At 44.6% G+C, this 17,119-nt stretch overlaps 1 protein-coding gene across 2 annotated transcripts in view; it reads right to left on the bottom strand.

Moving 5' to 3' along the window:
- Window positions 1-634: 634 nt before the first annotated feature.
- Window positions 635-17,119, bottom strand: part of GAL3ST2 (galactose-3-O-sulfotransferase 2) — a 37,604-nt gene continuing 21,119 nt past the window's right edge. For both annotated transcript variants that reach the window (XM_012546679.2, XM_031957447.1), the window contains exons 2-4: window positions 8,921-9,007; window positions 6,689-6,947; window positions 635-2,539 (exon numbers count right to left, since the gene is read on the bottom strand). In XM_012546679.2, coding sequence (XP_012402133.1) covers window positions 1,730-2,539; window positions 6,689-6,947; window positions 8,921-9,007 — 1,156 coding nt within the window. In that variant the 3' untranslated portion in view covers window positions 635-1,729. The remainder of the gene's footprint in view (window positions 2,540-6,688; window positions 6,948-8,920; window positions 9,008-17,119) is intronic.

A 17,119-nucleotide genomic window follows, 5' to 3' on the forward strand; every position in this document is an offset into this window, starting at 1 on the left:
TCTGCCTGACATCTAGACTATGGCGGGCGGGAGCCACGTGGGCTTTGGGCAGATTTCTCAGGAATATCAGAATTAGCTCCTGGGCCACCTTTTGAGAGGGACAGTGGAAAAACAATCAAATAATAAGGGCCCTTCAGAGCTGTGCCATAGAAGTCAGTCAGTGCCCCAGGAGATGTTTATTCTGGACCAGAGACGACTTTGGGAGAACTTGATAACCGCCAGTAAGTACTTGGAAGCTATCGTGTGGAGGTGGAATTAGAGTTATTTGTCTTGGCCCCATGAGTGGGGACTGGTGCCAGGGGGTAGAAGTACCACAGAGGCAGATTTCAACTTAATAGAAAGAAAAGCTTCTCAGCAATTAATTATGCCTGTTTATCACTGGCTTGAGATGGAGTGCGTTCCCCGTAACTGAAAATATTCAAAACCTAAACTGGATCAGCACCGTAGGGGGTTCCAGAAAGGATCCCCTTCTCAGGAATATATTAAAATCAGTGGCTTTGGAGGACTCACTCTGGCCCTGAGACGCCAGCACGGATTTGTAAGGTGCATTTACCACAATTTAGACCTGCTTGAATGCAATATTTAGGACACCACAGAATGAACCATTAGTAATGAGCCGATGAGAATTGGGTAATGAGTATTTATTTTATCACAAAAATATAGAAATGGTGCTTGGTGGAAACTTGGTTGGAATGACCCAAAGCAAAGAACATCCTGTCTATTGCCATTATTTTAAACTGCATTTGTAAAATGAAGACCAAGGTTCAAGTATGTCCATGGTTTAACCATTTATTCTTTAAATTAAAACATTCCTTCTTGTAACATTAAAATCCATTAGAATGTGAGTTCCTTGAGACCCAAGGCCATGTTTTTGCACTTCTTTCTGTCCCTACAGTTCTTGGCAAAAAAAATACATTCTTATTGACTGAATGACCGACTAAAATCCCTGGAGCTAAAAATCCTTTTCAACTGGATGTATGTTTTACATGGTAAAAATTACCTACTACCTGTATTTTCCAGCCTCTAAGTCATCTTCAGTGTGATGGGGTGCATAGAAAGCTGACCTAAAGTTCAGAAAAAACTTGGGTGCAAGTCCTGTGTCTGAGACATCGTGGCTGCGGGACCTTGGATCAGTCACCTAACTCCTCGCTGCCCGAGGCAGCTCTCAGAGACTGAATTTCAGAACAATGGCAGATCTGCTTTGGTAGAGGGACTTTTGCTGCAGGGATGCTGCTACCCCAATAAAGTTCACAAGTTCAATCCAGGATGGGGAAAACAATGGGACTTGAATTCCCATCACTGGGTCTGATCCGCCTGATATTTCCATGTTAGCTACAGGGCGCGTCTCTTTGGGATCCAATATTGTGCCTTCACTCCCTGTAACCATTCTAGAAATATCCCTGGAACTCTTGGCTTGAACGCTCCCCTGCAAAATTCTGCTGGGAGGAGAAGGCCATGGGGTCAGTGACTGGGATCCCCTACACACACACACACACACACACACACACACACACACTCCCCCCATCCCCTCAAAGGAAAATAACCCTATTCTCTTAAGGCAACATTCCATTTTTTAAATAAAACTCTAGCCTGAGTTAAGAACTGTCCAGGTCTCCCAGAGAGCCCAGACCAAGGGCCCCCATACCCCACTTTCTTGAAGCCTCTCCCTGCCGGCCAGAGCAGAGCTGGATGACCCTCCGCGGGGTGCTCGGGCCCCCCCCTAAGCCCATCACTGAAGTCTGATCTTCTTGGGGGGGTTCGTGGGGAACTGCTGCGAGTACAGGTGGGCCATGTACTGGATCTCCGGCATGACCATCCTCTGGCACCTGGCCAGGGTCTCGTTGTCCAGATGCTGCTTGAGGTTGTAGCCCAGGATGTCGGCTTCCCCGGACTGGTAGGGCTTGAGGTTGGCGTCCTTGATCTGGGTCTTGTTCTTCGGCCTCCCGTCCTGGATGCAGACGTCCATGAGCTCCCGCTGCCTCTCCCTCAGCAGAGCCACCTCCCTGGCCAGCCTCTTGAGCCCCACGACGGCCCGGAGCTTCTGCCAGAAGGTGCGGTTGAAGTGCCGGTAGAGCTCCCAGTCCAGCGCGCACCACTCCTTGACCCTCTCGCGGTTCTCGCGGGTCAGGTTCTGGATGCTCTTCTCGCTCCTCGAGTTGAGCTTGAAGTAGACCACGTCGTCCAGCTCCCAGCGCAGGGTGTTCCTCAGGAGCACCATGGACTCGTCGAAGTAGTCCGAGATCAGGATCAGCTGGAAGCGCCACTGGATCTCCCGGATGGCGTCGCGCACGTAGCCCTCGCCCCGCCGGTTGTTGTCGTAGCCGAAGTCGAACCACATGTTGTTTCTGGCGTAGATGTTTTTGATGGACAGCGTCTCGTTGTAGTACTTGAGCGGAGACGCCAAGAACTCGTTCAGGCTCTTGGTCTTCTGGAAGGCGGGCACGTAGCCCTTGTAGTACACGAAGGCCGACTCCAGCTGGGCCACGGGGTTTCTCAGGATGGAGAAGTAGAAGGTGTTATTGGGCATGACTTTTTCTACCTTTGGGGAGGAGAGAGAGAGAGAGAGAGAGAGAGAGAGAGAGAGAGAGAGAGAGAGAGAGAGAAAGAGAAGGCCATTAGCAGGTTCGGCTCATCTCCCGAAGGGCCGCTGGGAGCTCGAAGAAAACTCGGGGCGGAGGACCCCAGCCCGGGCTGGGGAACGGGCCAAAGCTTGGGGACCCCGGGGGAAATCTCCAACGGGACCTGCAGCTGCCATCCGGAGACCACCCGGCACCCTCCACCCCTGCAAGGAGCTGAGGAGAGGGATCCAGCATGCTGGAAATGATGCAAACCAAAAGGACAATGCAAGAGCAGTGACCCCGAACCCTGCCCTGCTCCCCGTGATGGCCAATCCCAGCAAGCTTCAGGTCTCTCCCTAACCAGGGCCCTCGCACTCGCCCGCCTGGATTCTCTCCCTCCCTAGTTTGAGTGAATGCGTCCAACTTCCTATCCTCCTCTTCCATCAAGTCCCTGCCCCTTCGTCCTTGCACCAGGCAAGCTTTGCCCAACCCAGTCTTGGACTGCGCTACTCGTTCCCTGCCATCTTTAATCCTAGTCATATGGTGTTAAATGAAGCCAGAGGAAGCTGTAAGGCTGGGTGGTCTGGGATGTAGCATCTCAAACAGACCCTCACTTTTTACCCTTCCCTAATTGACTGAGGCAGCTGAGGGACACATGAGAATGCTGGGCTTCCAGTTAGAAAACCCAGCTCAGATCCGACCTCAGACACTTATTAACAGCGTGAGCCTGAGCGAGTCACTTCACCCTTCGCCTTAATCCAGTGGAGAAAAAATGGCAGCCTATTTGCCCAGAAAACTCCAGAATGTTCCGTGAGGTCCCAAAGAGTCAGACGCAAGTGAATGACAACAAAGACTGGTTCACCCTCTCATTATTCCACAGCCATTCTTCCCACCCTTTCCATCCCTCCTCCAGTCTCTCAGGCTTTCCCACCTTCTCAGTGTGGGGCTTTGCCTCACATCATAACTTAACCTTGCTTTGTCTCAGCTTCCTCACCTGGAAGGGGATATATCCCAGAATTATTGAAAGGATGGGATGATATATTTGTAAAGTGCTTAGCCTAGTGCCTGGTACACAGGAGGCACTGTATAAATGCTTATTCCCTTTCCTCTTCCTCATCTCACATCATTCCTAGGTTCTCTGTCTCCTCCATCATTCCTGTCACTTTAACAGGTGATCTGTCTCCTTGCCAAGACTAACTCTGAACTCTCCATCCATCGCTTCCTTCCTTCTCCCCTCCAGTCATCCCTACTCTCTTATTTCTCTCCAATGCCCCCTGCTACACTGGCTGCCTCTGTAGTCTCCAAATCTCTGCCCTGGCCTGGAATGCTTTCCCTCTTCCCCTTCACTCCCCAGATTTCCTGACTTCCCTCAAGACTCAGGCAAGAAGGCAGAGCCAAGAGGGAAAGCACAGAGTGATTTCTGTGCAAAATTTTTCCAAACACATCTAAAAAATTCATCAGATCAACTAACTCCTGATTGGGAAACCCAGAAAAAGTCATTGTATAAGCCAGATCAGCATAAGGAGACCCAGGGGAAGGACCACAGACATTGAGACTGGGCTCAGGATAAGAACAGGGAGAACCAGAAACTTTGTCACTTACTCATCAAGTCCAAGTAACAGATCGGAAGGAGCTGAGAAGAGGGGATGCACAGGCAGGGATGATATAGCCAAGAGGGAGGTCCTGCGCAGTGGACCGAGAAAGCCAGACTGAAGCCAGTGGCTCAAACCTCAGGCACAGAGCTCGATATCATGCCTGCAGAGGAATCCCTGGGCAAGAATCCCAGCCCAAAGGGAAGTGTCCAGTTGGGATGCTCTAAACCGGCAGAATGTCCCAACTGGCTGATGGGGATTAAGTCTAGTTAGGGCAACTTCTCATGCTCAGACTCAGACTCCCAGTCAGGAACTCACAGAGTTCAGATCCGGGGGCAGCAATCAGACTTTGTCCTGCATCAGACCACTTTGGAAGCGCCAAACACTCGCTTAAACCCAAGATCCTACGAAACTCAATACAGAACAATACACGACATTCAATAGACCAAGAAAGCAGCAGCAGGCAGCCCAGATTTTCCCTCCAGAAATGCTGCAGAGAAAAGCCCTGACATCCAAAGTCAGGAAGTGGGCTAAAAGAATAGGCAAACCAAGCAAGAACCCCATCCCAGGAACTCTGAGCTAATGGGGGGCAGGAACACTCAAAACACAAATGCAGAAGAAGAGACTCTAAAACATCTAAAAGCAAAGCCTCAGACAAAAACATGGCTCAGCCACAAACTTATTTTTATAAGTTAGTCTTGGCAAGGAGACAGATCACCTGTTAAAGTGACAGGAATGATGGAGGAGACAGAGAACCTGATGAACTTATAAAAATACTTGGAAGAAATGAAACAATTTTTTAAAGTTTTTAAAATGTCATAAATGAAATGAGGGCACTAGAAGAAAAATTTGGAAAATAAATGAAAGAATGAATTGAAAAAGAGGTTCACAGCCTAGCACAAGAGTAACAAAACCCCAAGAACATACCAAATAGAAGCCAGTGATTCCATGAGACAACAAGAAACACTAAAACAAAGTCAAAAGACTGAAAAATGGTGGGGGTGGGGAGGAATAGGGTATCACATTGCAAAAATGACTGACCTATAAAACAGATCAAGGAGAAAAAAATTAAGAATAATAGATTCTCTGGAGTCCATAACCCAGAAAGGAGCCTAAACATCTTGTTTCAAGAAATCTTAAAAGAAAACTGCCCCAAATCCCTTAGAACCAGAAAGCAAAGTGGAAATGGGAAAAACCCACCAGTTGATTTCTGAAATAAGCCACCATATGAAAATTCTCAGGAATATCATAGCACAAACCCACCACTTTCAGGTCAAAGAAAAAAATACGGCAAACTTCCAAAAAGAAAGAAATCAAGTACTGAGGAGACACAATCTGGATCACACATGATTTAGCAACCATCACAATAAAAGAGCAGAGAACTTGGAATATGATATCCCAAAAAGCAAAGGATTTGGGCTTACAGTCAAGAATAACTTATCCAGTTGAATATAATGCTACAGAAGAAAAAATGAATTTTAACAAAATAGAAGCATTTGTTTCCTAATGAAAAGATTGGAGCTGTGAAGAACACACTAAAGTTCAAATACAAGAATGAAGATCAATGTCAGATTAATAATAATAACAAACATTCATATGATGTATTAGATTTGCAAAACCTATAACCATTATTTCATTTGGTCCTCACAACAACCCAGGAAGATAAGTGCTATTATCACTATCTTACAGATGAGGAAACTGAGTTAAGCAGATGTTAAGTGATTTACCCAGGGATGCACAACTAGGGAGTGTCCAGGGCTGGATTTGAGGTCTGATTCCCAGAACTAGATTGAATTGAATTGTTGTTCAGAACATCTCCTTAGGTGGATTTACAAACAATTCCCTTTTTGAAGTGCTAGAAGAAAGAAGGTAGAAAAACAGGAAAGATCTTCATGGAATGGAAAGGGACAAGCAATAATCTTCCTAAAAATCTGTGGGATTTTTGGCCCTCAAACAGTAACTTGTGTGCCTTGGGCTGCGAGAAAGCAGTTCCCTCTACCAGATAGTTTCCATTTCACAGGTCTTGGGATAAAAACAAGGTTATCTTACAAGGTGTGGCTGGCTGCTCTTATGACTGCGGGTTCAAGGTATTTCTGACCCTGTAAAACGGTGATGAAAGGAGACTGGAAAGCCACTCCCTCAGAAAGACACCTGAATCATAAAAGAGCTGGAATAAGTCCAGAGGAAGGAAGCCAGGATTCTGCAGATGTTTGAAACCTGGCCATACAAAGATCAGCTGGAGGAAGCAGGGGTGTTTAACCAACAGATGGGAAGATGGAAGAGGAAACCCAAGTGCTGTCCTCAAATATTTGAAGATTTATGATATAGAAGAGGTAGGTGGATCCCATATGGAGCCAAGGGTTGGACTGAAGATCAGTAAACAGAAGCTACAGAGACAATCTGAGCTCAGTTAAAGAAAAAGGCAGGTTACATGCCAGCTGTGTAACCCTCTTTAAGTCATTTAACTAATCAATGCCTGGGGAGCCCGATTGGCGCTGCACCTGCCCAAGGGAGGAGAGCGCGGTCCCTGGCCCTTACCTCTGTGGGGTTAAACCGCAGGTGATTGCACATGATGTTGAAGGTCCCATTCAGGTCTTTGAATCCCTCCACATACTTGGTCAGGAAGAGCCAGGGATAGCCCAGATGGAAAAGCTGCCCCGCAGGCAGAGCCACCGTGAGGTTCCGCTTCTCCGTGAACCGATACAGGATGTTCATGACGGTGCTGCTGGCCGTCTTGTGGGTCTTGAGGAACATGATGTTGGTCACAGGATGGAAGGACTCCTGGCCACTGAAGAGACTGGGGACAGAAGAATGGAGACACCTTCCATCAGTGACTAATGCTGCTAGTGATAAAGTCCCCTCTGGATGAAAGAAGATTTGTGGCTGAAAAGTCATCCCTCTCTAAGCTAGCTCTCTCTGCTTGGATGTCCTGGAGGCGTCTCAGACTCAACATGTCCAAAAGGGAACTATCCTACAAACTTCCATCCCCTCTGAACTTCTCTACTTCTGCTGAAGGTACCACAATCTCTGGAGTTGCAGTCTAGCATCATCTTAGATTTTCCACTCTTCCTCATCCCACAGAGCCGATCAGTCACCAAGTTTTATTGATTCTATCTCCACATCTCTTGAAATGCTTTTCTCTAGCTTTCCAATCTCCCCACTCCCTCATTCACATTAAACTTGATCTTGACCTTTATTTTTTCTTCCTTGACCCTTCTATTCTCTCAGACCAGCCAATAAGCATTTATTAAGCACTGAACTATGTGAACTATCTGCGATACCCTTCCCTCTATGGTCTGTCCACTTCATGGCACACTGGCCGTCACTCTGATCTCATCCCACACTCCCAAGTGCCACTGATTCCGATCTCAATCTGCCCATCCTCGACCCCAATGACCCCCCCCCCACTCTGATCCCTCGGTGCCAGCATTTGTCCTCTTTTGAAAGGGGAATTTTGAGTCTTCGTTCTTTATGAAATGTTGGGTTAGTGAGGTTTTAGGAATCTGGTAAATTTGCAGGAGCCAAGCCCTCCACTAAAATCTTTCTCTGACTCCTCATAATAGCATGGAGGTGATTCTGGTCTTTGAAGGTTAAAATCAGGAAGCCCAGGCTCTCCTAGGGTGGATCAGCTGGAAAGGCTTCAAGTTGTCTCTCTGCTTAGCATGTGAGATCCTCGAGGGCAGGGATGGGGGGGGTTGTGGGGTTTGCCTTTCTGTAGCACCCCAGTACTTAGCATGATCCTTGGCCCATAGCAACGGTTTCATAAATGCTTTTTGATGGACTTTGTTAGAGAACCAGTCTAGTTAGCGAGGTTCCAAGAACATCCTGGGTAAAAAGGGTCTCGAATGAGCGATGTTTTGGCCCCTGCATAGAGCATAGAGGCACTGGAGGACCCAAACTGATCCCGTGTTTAGACAATTAGAGAGGGCCTCCTTCCCAGATAACTTGGTACTATTCCAGAATAAGGGAATGAGCATGAGGTGGAAAGGGATGGAAACCCAGGATGGAAGTGATTTGGAGAAGGGGCACTCATATATCCAAAATGGGTCTCAATCAACCAACCAGACACTTTGTCTTCCCTAAATCCAGCACCACCTTCCAATAAGATCATGATTCTTTGGTTCCCTATAGTCCCTCCCTCTACTTGACAGCTTGACACTATGTGTATCATGAAGCTACAAACCCTGTCCAATGTCTCTGCTGATAAAGCTCTTTCCAGACTGGCAGTGCCCCTTCATCCCTGAGTCGGTAGGGCAGCAACTCCACAAATCCACTTTTGTTCAAAGGGGTTTATGAATTTGTAGCCACAAGGAAGTACATCCTGGGTAGCTAGAAGGTAGAATGGACAGAGCAGGAAGATTCACCTTCATGATTTCAAATCCAGCCTCAGACACTTCCTAGCTGGGTAACTCTGGGCATGTCTCTTACCCCTGGTTGCCTCAGTTTCCTCATCTGTACAATGAGCTGGAGAAGGAAATGGCCAACCATTCCAGTGATCTTTGCCAAGCAAACCCCCAATGGGGTCAGAGAGAGTTAGACGTGACTAAAAAGGCTAATCAAGCCCTTCATTTTACAGATGGAAAAGCTGAGGTCCAGAAAGATAAAGGTCATTCACAGAGCTAGAACCCACATTCAGTTGTTCTAACTGAAAAAAGCAAGTGCTCTTCTCCCTACTCCCTTGCCTCCAGTCCCAGCCATGGGACTTATAGTAGCTGACAGTCTTGTGCATCAGAACCCCAAAGAGCACCCCCAGATCCACAAGCCACTTACGGGACCAGCAAGCTGACTTGGGTGTTGAGGAAGCTTCCCAAGAGAAGGATGAAAAGCACCAACAGGATGACGATGATACGGAAGTACCTGAAATGACACCAGATGGGAAGAAGCATTCAATGTAAGCAGAAGCAAGATGGCTCCTTCGCAGCACTCAGAATTGGGGGGTTCATCGGGCTCCCTCTTCCTCTGCCTCTTCAAGGCCCAAGTCTATCATGACTGCCTGAAAAGAACCGTTCTTGATGGTGTGAATGATCACATCCTGCCTATTTCTATGTTTCCTGCCTCTGCTTTCCTCAAGACTCAGCTCCTGGTACAGGAGGTTTTTCCCATCCTCTCTCTTCCCCACCCAAGCTGCTGAAGTCTTCTCAGAGAACACTTCCCATTTACGATATACACAATTATCTGCACCTTGTCTCCCCCACTAAAATATGAGCTTCGGGGAGCGGAGGCCATGGAATTGCCTCTTAGTCCCAAGTACGAGAAGTTACAGCGGGTGTACAGAAGTACCAAGGAACAAGAGTCAGGATCCCTCAAGACCGGTATCTTCTGGACCTTGGGATGCTCTGGCTACCAGACTCTCTCATCTTCCTCCCCTGATCCCTGGGATTCAAAATCACCATCATTAAAATAAAACCCCTCATTCCACAGATGAGAAAGCTGGGGTCCACAGGTGTGAGCCAGTTTGTCCCAGACTAGCAGCTAGTAACTGGTACAACTGAGATTCAAACCCGGGTCCCTTAACTGCATAGACAAGCACCTATGACCTTCACCTGGGACTCACTGGTTCTCATCTCAACTGCAATCTCCTAAAGTAAGGTGGAGGTGACGTCTTCCCTTTCCTATAAAATGGAGTGGTTGAGATAAAACACTTATGTAAACAGAAACCCAAGACTGGTTTGAGGGGCCCCTCAAAGTCTTCTGGCCCATTCCTCTGTGTGGACAGAATACCTCCCATTCATCCCAGAAAGAGTTGTCCAACCTGCTCTTGAAGTCCACCAGGAAGTTTTTACAGTCTGTCTTTTGATGCATCTATGCTTTAGGATTAGGATTGCACAACCCTTTCACAGGCCAATCCTGATCCTGCAGCTATGGGAAGGGAGTGTTGGAGACCGCGCAGATTAGCTCTAATTGCTTCCTTAGTGAGAGCTGTTGGGGCCAACGGGAGATAAGATTACCATTTTCCTCCCTTTCATTTAACTAGAACAAAGAAATGTCATGTCCTAGAAGGCTGATGGATTTAGGGGCAGGAGACCTCAGTTAAAACCCCAGATCCACATTCACTCACGTCCTTTTTCCCATCAGAGCCTCGTTTTGACATCTCCTGTGACTCCCCAGTCAATCCGCCAACCCAATGACCTACCATGGACTTATCATGCTCCTTACTCTCACTTGCCTCCCTATCCTATCAGGAGGGATGAGTCCCTGGAAGGCAGAGAGAGAGAGAAGACTCTGGGAATACAGCTTCCCATCAAGGTTCTTGCTGTACAATTATCTTACAGAGTCTCAAATGATTTTGAAGACATTTCTTTGGAAAGAGGTCTTTCTGTTCTACAAAATCAAATGTATCAACAAACCATAAGCACAGGGAAGGAAAGCATTGAATTTTCTACACCATTCAGTCCACTGTGGAATGGTAAAGATGGGACCCACTACAGAAAATCCCTGTAAAAATGCTCCCTCTTTAAATTCAGACACAGGCTCCCTGGGTGAGTCAATTAATCTGTTTGTCTCAGTTTCCTCAAATGGAAGATGAAAATAATAACAGCACCTGCCTCTCAAATGAGATACTTGTAACACAATTAGCAGAGTACCTGGAATATTGTTTTTCAGTCTGACTTTTGGGGATCTCATTTGGGATTTTCTTGACAAAGATACCAAATTGATTTATTTCCTTCTCCTTCTCTTACAAAAGAGGAACAGGGGTAAGTGATTTCCATAGGATCACACAGCTAGGAAGCATCTGAGGTCAGATTTGAACTCAAAGATAAATAAAATTTTCCCAACTCCAAGCTTGGCACTCTATTCAAATATAACAAATATTTAATAAATGTTTTCTTTCCTTCCCTCCTTCCTTCAAGGATGCCCTCAATCCATATGTAGAAGATTCTCATAAATCATAGATTATCTAAATGGGAAAGTAGAATGTAGATTGGTTTTATTGGGGTTGTTTTTGTCATCTTTAAGGGATATTAATAAGTCAAAGACCTTTTGTTAGATCTCTGGAATTTTTCCCCTCCCTTCAGCTACCTTGTGACTCAATCCTTCAATGCCCTCCCTATTCTATCACTCCAGCACAGATTTTCTCTGTATGCACTTGGCCCAGTCAGGCTGGTTTTCCTGCCTTTGTTCTGGTAAACATGAATCTCCTTGGGGAGAAGCCTAGCTCAGCTCTAAAGGACTTGTACCTAGGGGTGATAGAGACCATCACAGAAATGAATGGTGTTGGGTCTATGGTCTAGACCAGTGGTCCTCAAACTTTTGTTCTCGATATCTTTATCCTATTAAAAATGATTGAGGATCTGTCCAAAGAGGTTTTGTTTATGTGTTTTATAGTTATAGATATTGATCACATTAAAAATAATAACTAATTGTGAATTTGTAGACTCTCTGAAAGGCTTTCAGAGATTCCCAGGATGCTCTGGACCAGACTTTGAGAACCACTGGTCTAGACCCTTGCTGAATAACACACACAGAACAGTGATCTCTGGTCACCATCACTGGGAGCTATGTTGAAGAAAATTGATAATGGAGCCAAGAAGTTGCCTTCTCAGTAGGGGAAAAAAGGAGAAATGATTTCCATTCTTCCTCTCTTTCAGATAGGTAGCTTGGGACTCCCACAGCTCTACCTTCAACTTCCACAAAGGAAAGGGATCCCTCTATCTTCCCCTCCTCCCCAGCACTATCTATGGTATCTGTCCTGCAACAAAGCGTTAAAATACCTGGGTCCCACAACAGGACTCAAGGGAAATATTCTGACACTAGCCCCACTACACTAAAATTGTTTTTGTTACTAGGAAGAATTCAACCATCTATGGCAGCAAGAACATGTGCTAATCTAGGAGAATCCAAGACTGGCTATCTCTTCTACTTTGTTTCCCCTCCTGAATGTAGATGGTCCCCATCTTGATGGCAACCTTGTAAATTAAAGAGATCCGGAGAGTCTTGTTCTAGGTCCTGTTTGGCCAACTTCTCAGAAGAGAAGATAGTCACCACCAGCATTTTACTTAGTACAGATGAAATGGGTGAGAAAACCCAAGCCAGGCTATGGATTGCCAGGAGACCAACTTTGAGCCATCCAAAAAGCCAGGAGATGTCAACTTGTGAGCTACCCCAAAATCCTGGGTGATAGGTAAAAGGAAAGTACCTGTTCAATAGTCTCCCAAGTGTTTACCCCCGGGAGAATATAAGAAAAGGGTTGTGTTATGGTACCGTGTTGACTTGTGTGTCCGTATGCTTGAGTCTGTGGTGCATTAAGCATTTCCTTTGTGTAGCTATGAAAAGACCCTAGACTTGATATGTACTATTTCAGATACTAAGTAATTTTCAAGAAGGGACCCTGCCCATTCCTTTTATGGAGATCCTACACATTAGCCAAACCTAAACTTTGCTATAGGGGCAAAAATGAGCCAGAGTGTATGAGAAAAGAGTGGTCTGCTTTTTTTAGAGGTCAGGTTTCCAAGTTTACTTGAGCCAAAAATTCAGGGTCCCTTTGGATAGGGAAGGCCCCCTGAATTGTAAGTAACATCTTGATCATGAACATGCCCCCAAAATCTTATAAGAGCCCAGGGGAAGAGTTTTCCCATCACGATTCTGCTCTGAACTTGTAGAGGTCCCAAATTCATCCCAAGAGCAGCCTGATCACAGTAAAAAGGGATTTCTAATTTGTAGAAAATAAAGAAAAATCTTTTAAACACAAAGCTCAGTTTTGGCTCATGCGTAGGAACTCCTCAAAAGAAATTAACAAGGTCCCTTTTCAGGAAAGGTATTCAAGGGGAAGAATAAATATAAATAATTATAGGACAGCTATGTATTTCCTCTACCACAAAAGAAATGTTCAAAATACAAAAGTCTCATAAGCCCACATTAACAGATACCTAAAACATAAAATATCTGATCACACTCTTTAGGCTCCCCTGAGAGAGAAAGAAAACGGATGACCCCAGAGTTCACTTGAACTTGAACTTCCTACATTCAGAGCAACAGCAAAGCAGGTACAGCCCTCTAGACCCTTCAGAAGCAAGATGAGCCTTCTCCTCCCAGAAGTGCAGCCTTCTATCAAGTAGCCAGTACCAATTCAAGAACTCCCCAACTCTCAAGCTCATGAGCAAAACAATTCCAAAGAGACAGAGTAAAGACTTGCTGTTATTCTCCCAGGCTTTTATGGGAAGGAGAAAGGTCCCCTGACTCAGGAGCTCCCAATCACCAGAACTGTCATGAAGGCGTTTCTGTATAATCACAATGTGCCTTCCTTCCACAAAGAGTTCAAAGACATGTGTCTGCAAGAGGGCTCAAGGGAAATACTCTGACCTAGCCCCACTACACTGAGATTATCTTTGTTATTAGGAAGCATTCAATGAGAAGAAGGGGACGGCAGAGAAAGAAATGATTGTTTTAAAGGCACAAGCCAAAGATATTAAATTAGAGGGAAAATAAAATACACTCTATGTAAAACAGCATTCCTTTGGATGGCTGCAGCTGCTTAACCATGTACACATACTCACACCCCTCCTGTAATCTGCCCATGACCAGAAGTGCCAGGGGCTACCATTTGTCCGTCAGGGACAACCGAGGATGGAGTGGGAGGACCCTCCCAAGGGCAATGGGTACAGGTATTACTTACTGTAAGAATCTATCAAAGAGGGACCTTGGGAAATAGCCGAAGTAGCCTCTCTTAGAAATTGTCCCCTGAGGACACTCAGTCCACGAGCTTTGGTAAGTGCTGCCTATGACACCAGCCAAGGAGCACCCTGAGTTTGTAGAGCTTCTTCCCTAGTTTCTTAGGAACAGTCACCTGGAAGAACTCAGCTTCAAAGCAAGAGACTAGCTAGAAGAACTCTTGAGGACCTGAAGCACTGATTACTCACTCTTCACCAAGGATGAAAATCCTATGTAAAGAGTCTTTGAGGAAAATGACAGATGCTGAAGGGGATGTGGGGAAATAGAGACACTAACGCTCTGTTGGTGGAGTTATAAACTGGTCTAACCCTCTGGAGAACAATTTGGAACTATACCCAAAGGCTATAAAACTGCAAATCTCTTAACCCAGCAATATCACTGCTAAGTCTGTATGAAAATATTAACAGCAGCTCTTTTTGTGGTGGCAAAAAATTGGAAATGGGACGTCCATCACCTGGGGATTAGCTGGACAAAACGTGGTACATGATTATGATGGAACAATGCCATAAGAAATGATGAAAGGGATGCTTTCCGAAAAATTTGAAAAGATTTATGTGAATTGATGCAGAATGAAGTGAGCAGAACCAAGAGGATATTGTGTACAATATCTTTGTAATTGTAAATAACAAATTTGTAATCTAGTACTGTATATATTGTATACATTATTGTATATTATAAATATATTACATTTATATTATTGTATTGTATTGTAATTATTGTAAATATTGTAAATATGATCATCTTTATTTGTGAAAGACATAGAAGCTCTGACCAAGACAATGATCAAAAGCAATCCCAAAGGACTCATGATGAAAAATGCTATTTGTCCCCAGAGAGAACTGATGGAGTCTGAATGCATATTGAAGCACATTGTTTTTCACTTTTTGGTGCTTTTTTCCCCTCCAAAATGTGACTAATGTGGAAGCCTGCTTTACATAACTGTATAATGGGATCATAATTCTTGCCTTCTCAATGGGTGAAGAAGAAGGTGGAGGGAGGGAGAGAATTTGAAAATGGAAATTTTAAATAAAAATTTAACTCTATGTACCTCTTCTTAGATGTCTAAATAATAGGAGAAAATATTCAATTTCAGTTAAGGGTCAGTGAAAATAAAGGTGAAATTGTTCATATTCAAATTCAAGAATCCCCTGATATCTCTCCAAAGACCCCAGGTTAAGAACATCTCTTCTAAGACTAAACATGACAGAGAAGATGCTGGTTTGCATTTAGTGAAGGGCTTCTAAACCAAGGAGATGCTCCCCATCATAGGCAGCACTTACCAAACGCTTGTGGACTGAGTGTCCTCAGGGGACAATTTCTAAGAGAGGCTACTTGGGCTATTTCCCAAGGTCCCTCTTCGATAGATTCTTTTTTTTTTTTTAGATTTTTATTTTTATTTATTTTTCCATTTCCTTCTCTACCTCATTTTATTTTATTTTATTTTTTTAAATAACTTTTTATTGACAGAACCCATGCCAGGGTAATTTTTTATAGCATCATCCCTTGCACTCACTTCTGTTCCGATTCAAGAGAAATAAGTTCCGTCACTTATTTATAACTCCAAAAAGAATACAAAATGGAAATCTCATGGGGACAAAGAAATTTGTTAAATGTTGAATTTGCGTTGTTTTTCAGCATAAATGGAAATGTGACTTTTTCTTGTTTGCATTATGGTCTCGAATTATTGGTTGTGAGAAATGCACTGTCATGTCTGAGTAAAGTCCACAAGAAAAAAAAAATATATGTCAGCAGGACACTGATGATAAGAAAGATGGGGAGTGCATCCTGTGGCAGGAGCAGGTGGGCCAATGGAGAGCGCCACTCCTCTGCCTATCAGAGGAAGGACCTCCAGCATGTCCTCTGCATCTCAGTGGCGAATTAGGGGAAGATGTGGACAAGGGTGACGCAGGAGGGAGCAGGAGTGGCTGTGAACAGCATCACTGGCAGGAACATCCACATGGATAAGATCCCAGAGCCACCTGAGGGGGTGTAACATAACACACTAGACAGAGTCCCGGAATAAAAGGCGCTGAGTTCAAATCTGATCTCTGCCATTTGCTACCTACATGACTGTGGGTAACCTCCCTGTATCTCATTTTCCTCATTTGTAAAGCGGCAGGGATTGGAGATGGGCTGGGTAGCTTCCGTGATCCTTTCCAATGATAAATCTGTGGTTCTGTGATCACAAATACAAACGTGTGTACATATCATGTACATGTTAACATACGTGACAGCCAGTGTGGCCTGGACATACCCGTTCGATTTTTCCAGGTGACGTTCAAGCTGTTGGAGCAAAAGCTGCATAAAGCTTCGAAAAAGCAAGATGTCACAATCATTCATTAACTCTTCTCCATCACCATTTCCCAGCAGAACAACCTCCCCAAGCTTCGGTCTTAAACAGACTGAGAGAGAAGCAAGTGCTCTTTGGCCCAGGTTCTGAATTCTAGGGTATGATACAGAAAATGGCCCCCAATTTCCAAATAAGAGAATGATTCCTCTTGGTTCCCTAGGCCCCATTCCTGCTTTTGGCATCTTCCTTTCTTATCCATCACCTTCTAATATCCATTTGTTGTTATTATTTCACTTACAATAGCATGATTTTAGTGGACAGGACCAAAGTAAAGGAAGTATGATGATCATCCTTTTTTTTTGAGAAGGACTTCCTTTGTTGGGGTCAAAATACAGTGTGTCCCACTGTGGCTAATCGGGCCAATATGTGCTGGAGAGGCTCTACCATAGCTCAGGCACAAATAGTCCACATTAAGATTCGAAGTTGAGATGTCTCTAAATTTGCACATCTTCCATTTCCAAGAAAAATAAGAGTAATTAAGTCCTTCACAATTGACCATCCTTACAATATTTCTATTATTGTACACAATGATCTCCTAGTTCTGCTCACTTCACTTTTCATCAGTTCGTATAAATCTTCCCAGGTTTCTCTGAAATTATCCGCTTTGTCATTTCTTATAGCACAAGAGGATCCCATCTCAATCACATATCACAACTTTTTCAGGCATTCCCCAATTTCCAATTCTTTGCCATCCCCAAAAGAACTGCTATAAATATAAAAAGAAAACCCTTTTCTTCTTCTTCTTTAATCTCTCTGGGATACAAACGTCTTAGTAATATTGCTAAGTCAAAGCACAATTTTATACCCCTTTGGGCAGATTTCCAAATTATTCTCCAGAATGGTTGGACCACTTCACAGCTCCATTTACACTAGAGTAATGTACCTATCTTTCCACATCCCATCTAGTATTTGTCATTTTCTTCAAAGCCCACTTGCACAGCACATTTACA

The sequence above is a fragment of the Sarcophilus harrisii genome, chromosome 3 (genome assembly GCF_902635505.1).
Source record: "Sarcophilus harrisii chromosome 3, mSarHar1.11, whole genome shotgun sequence".
Classification (NCBI taxonomy): domain Eukaryota; kingdom Metazoa; phylum Chordata; class Mammalia; order Dasyuromorphia; family Dasyuridae; genus Sarcophilus; species Sarcophilus harrisii.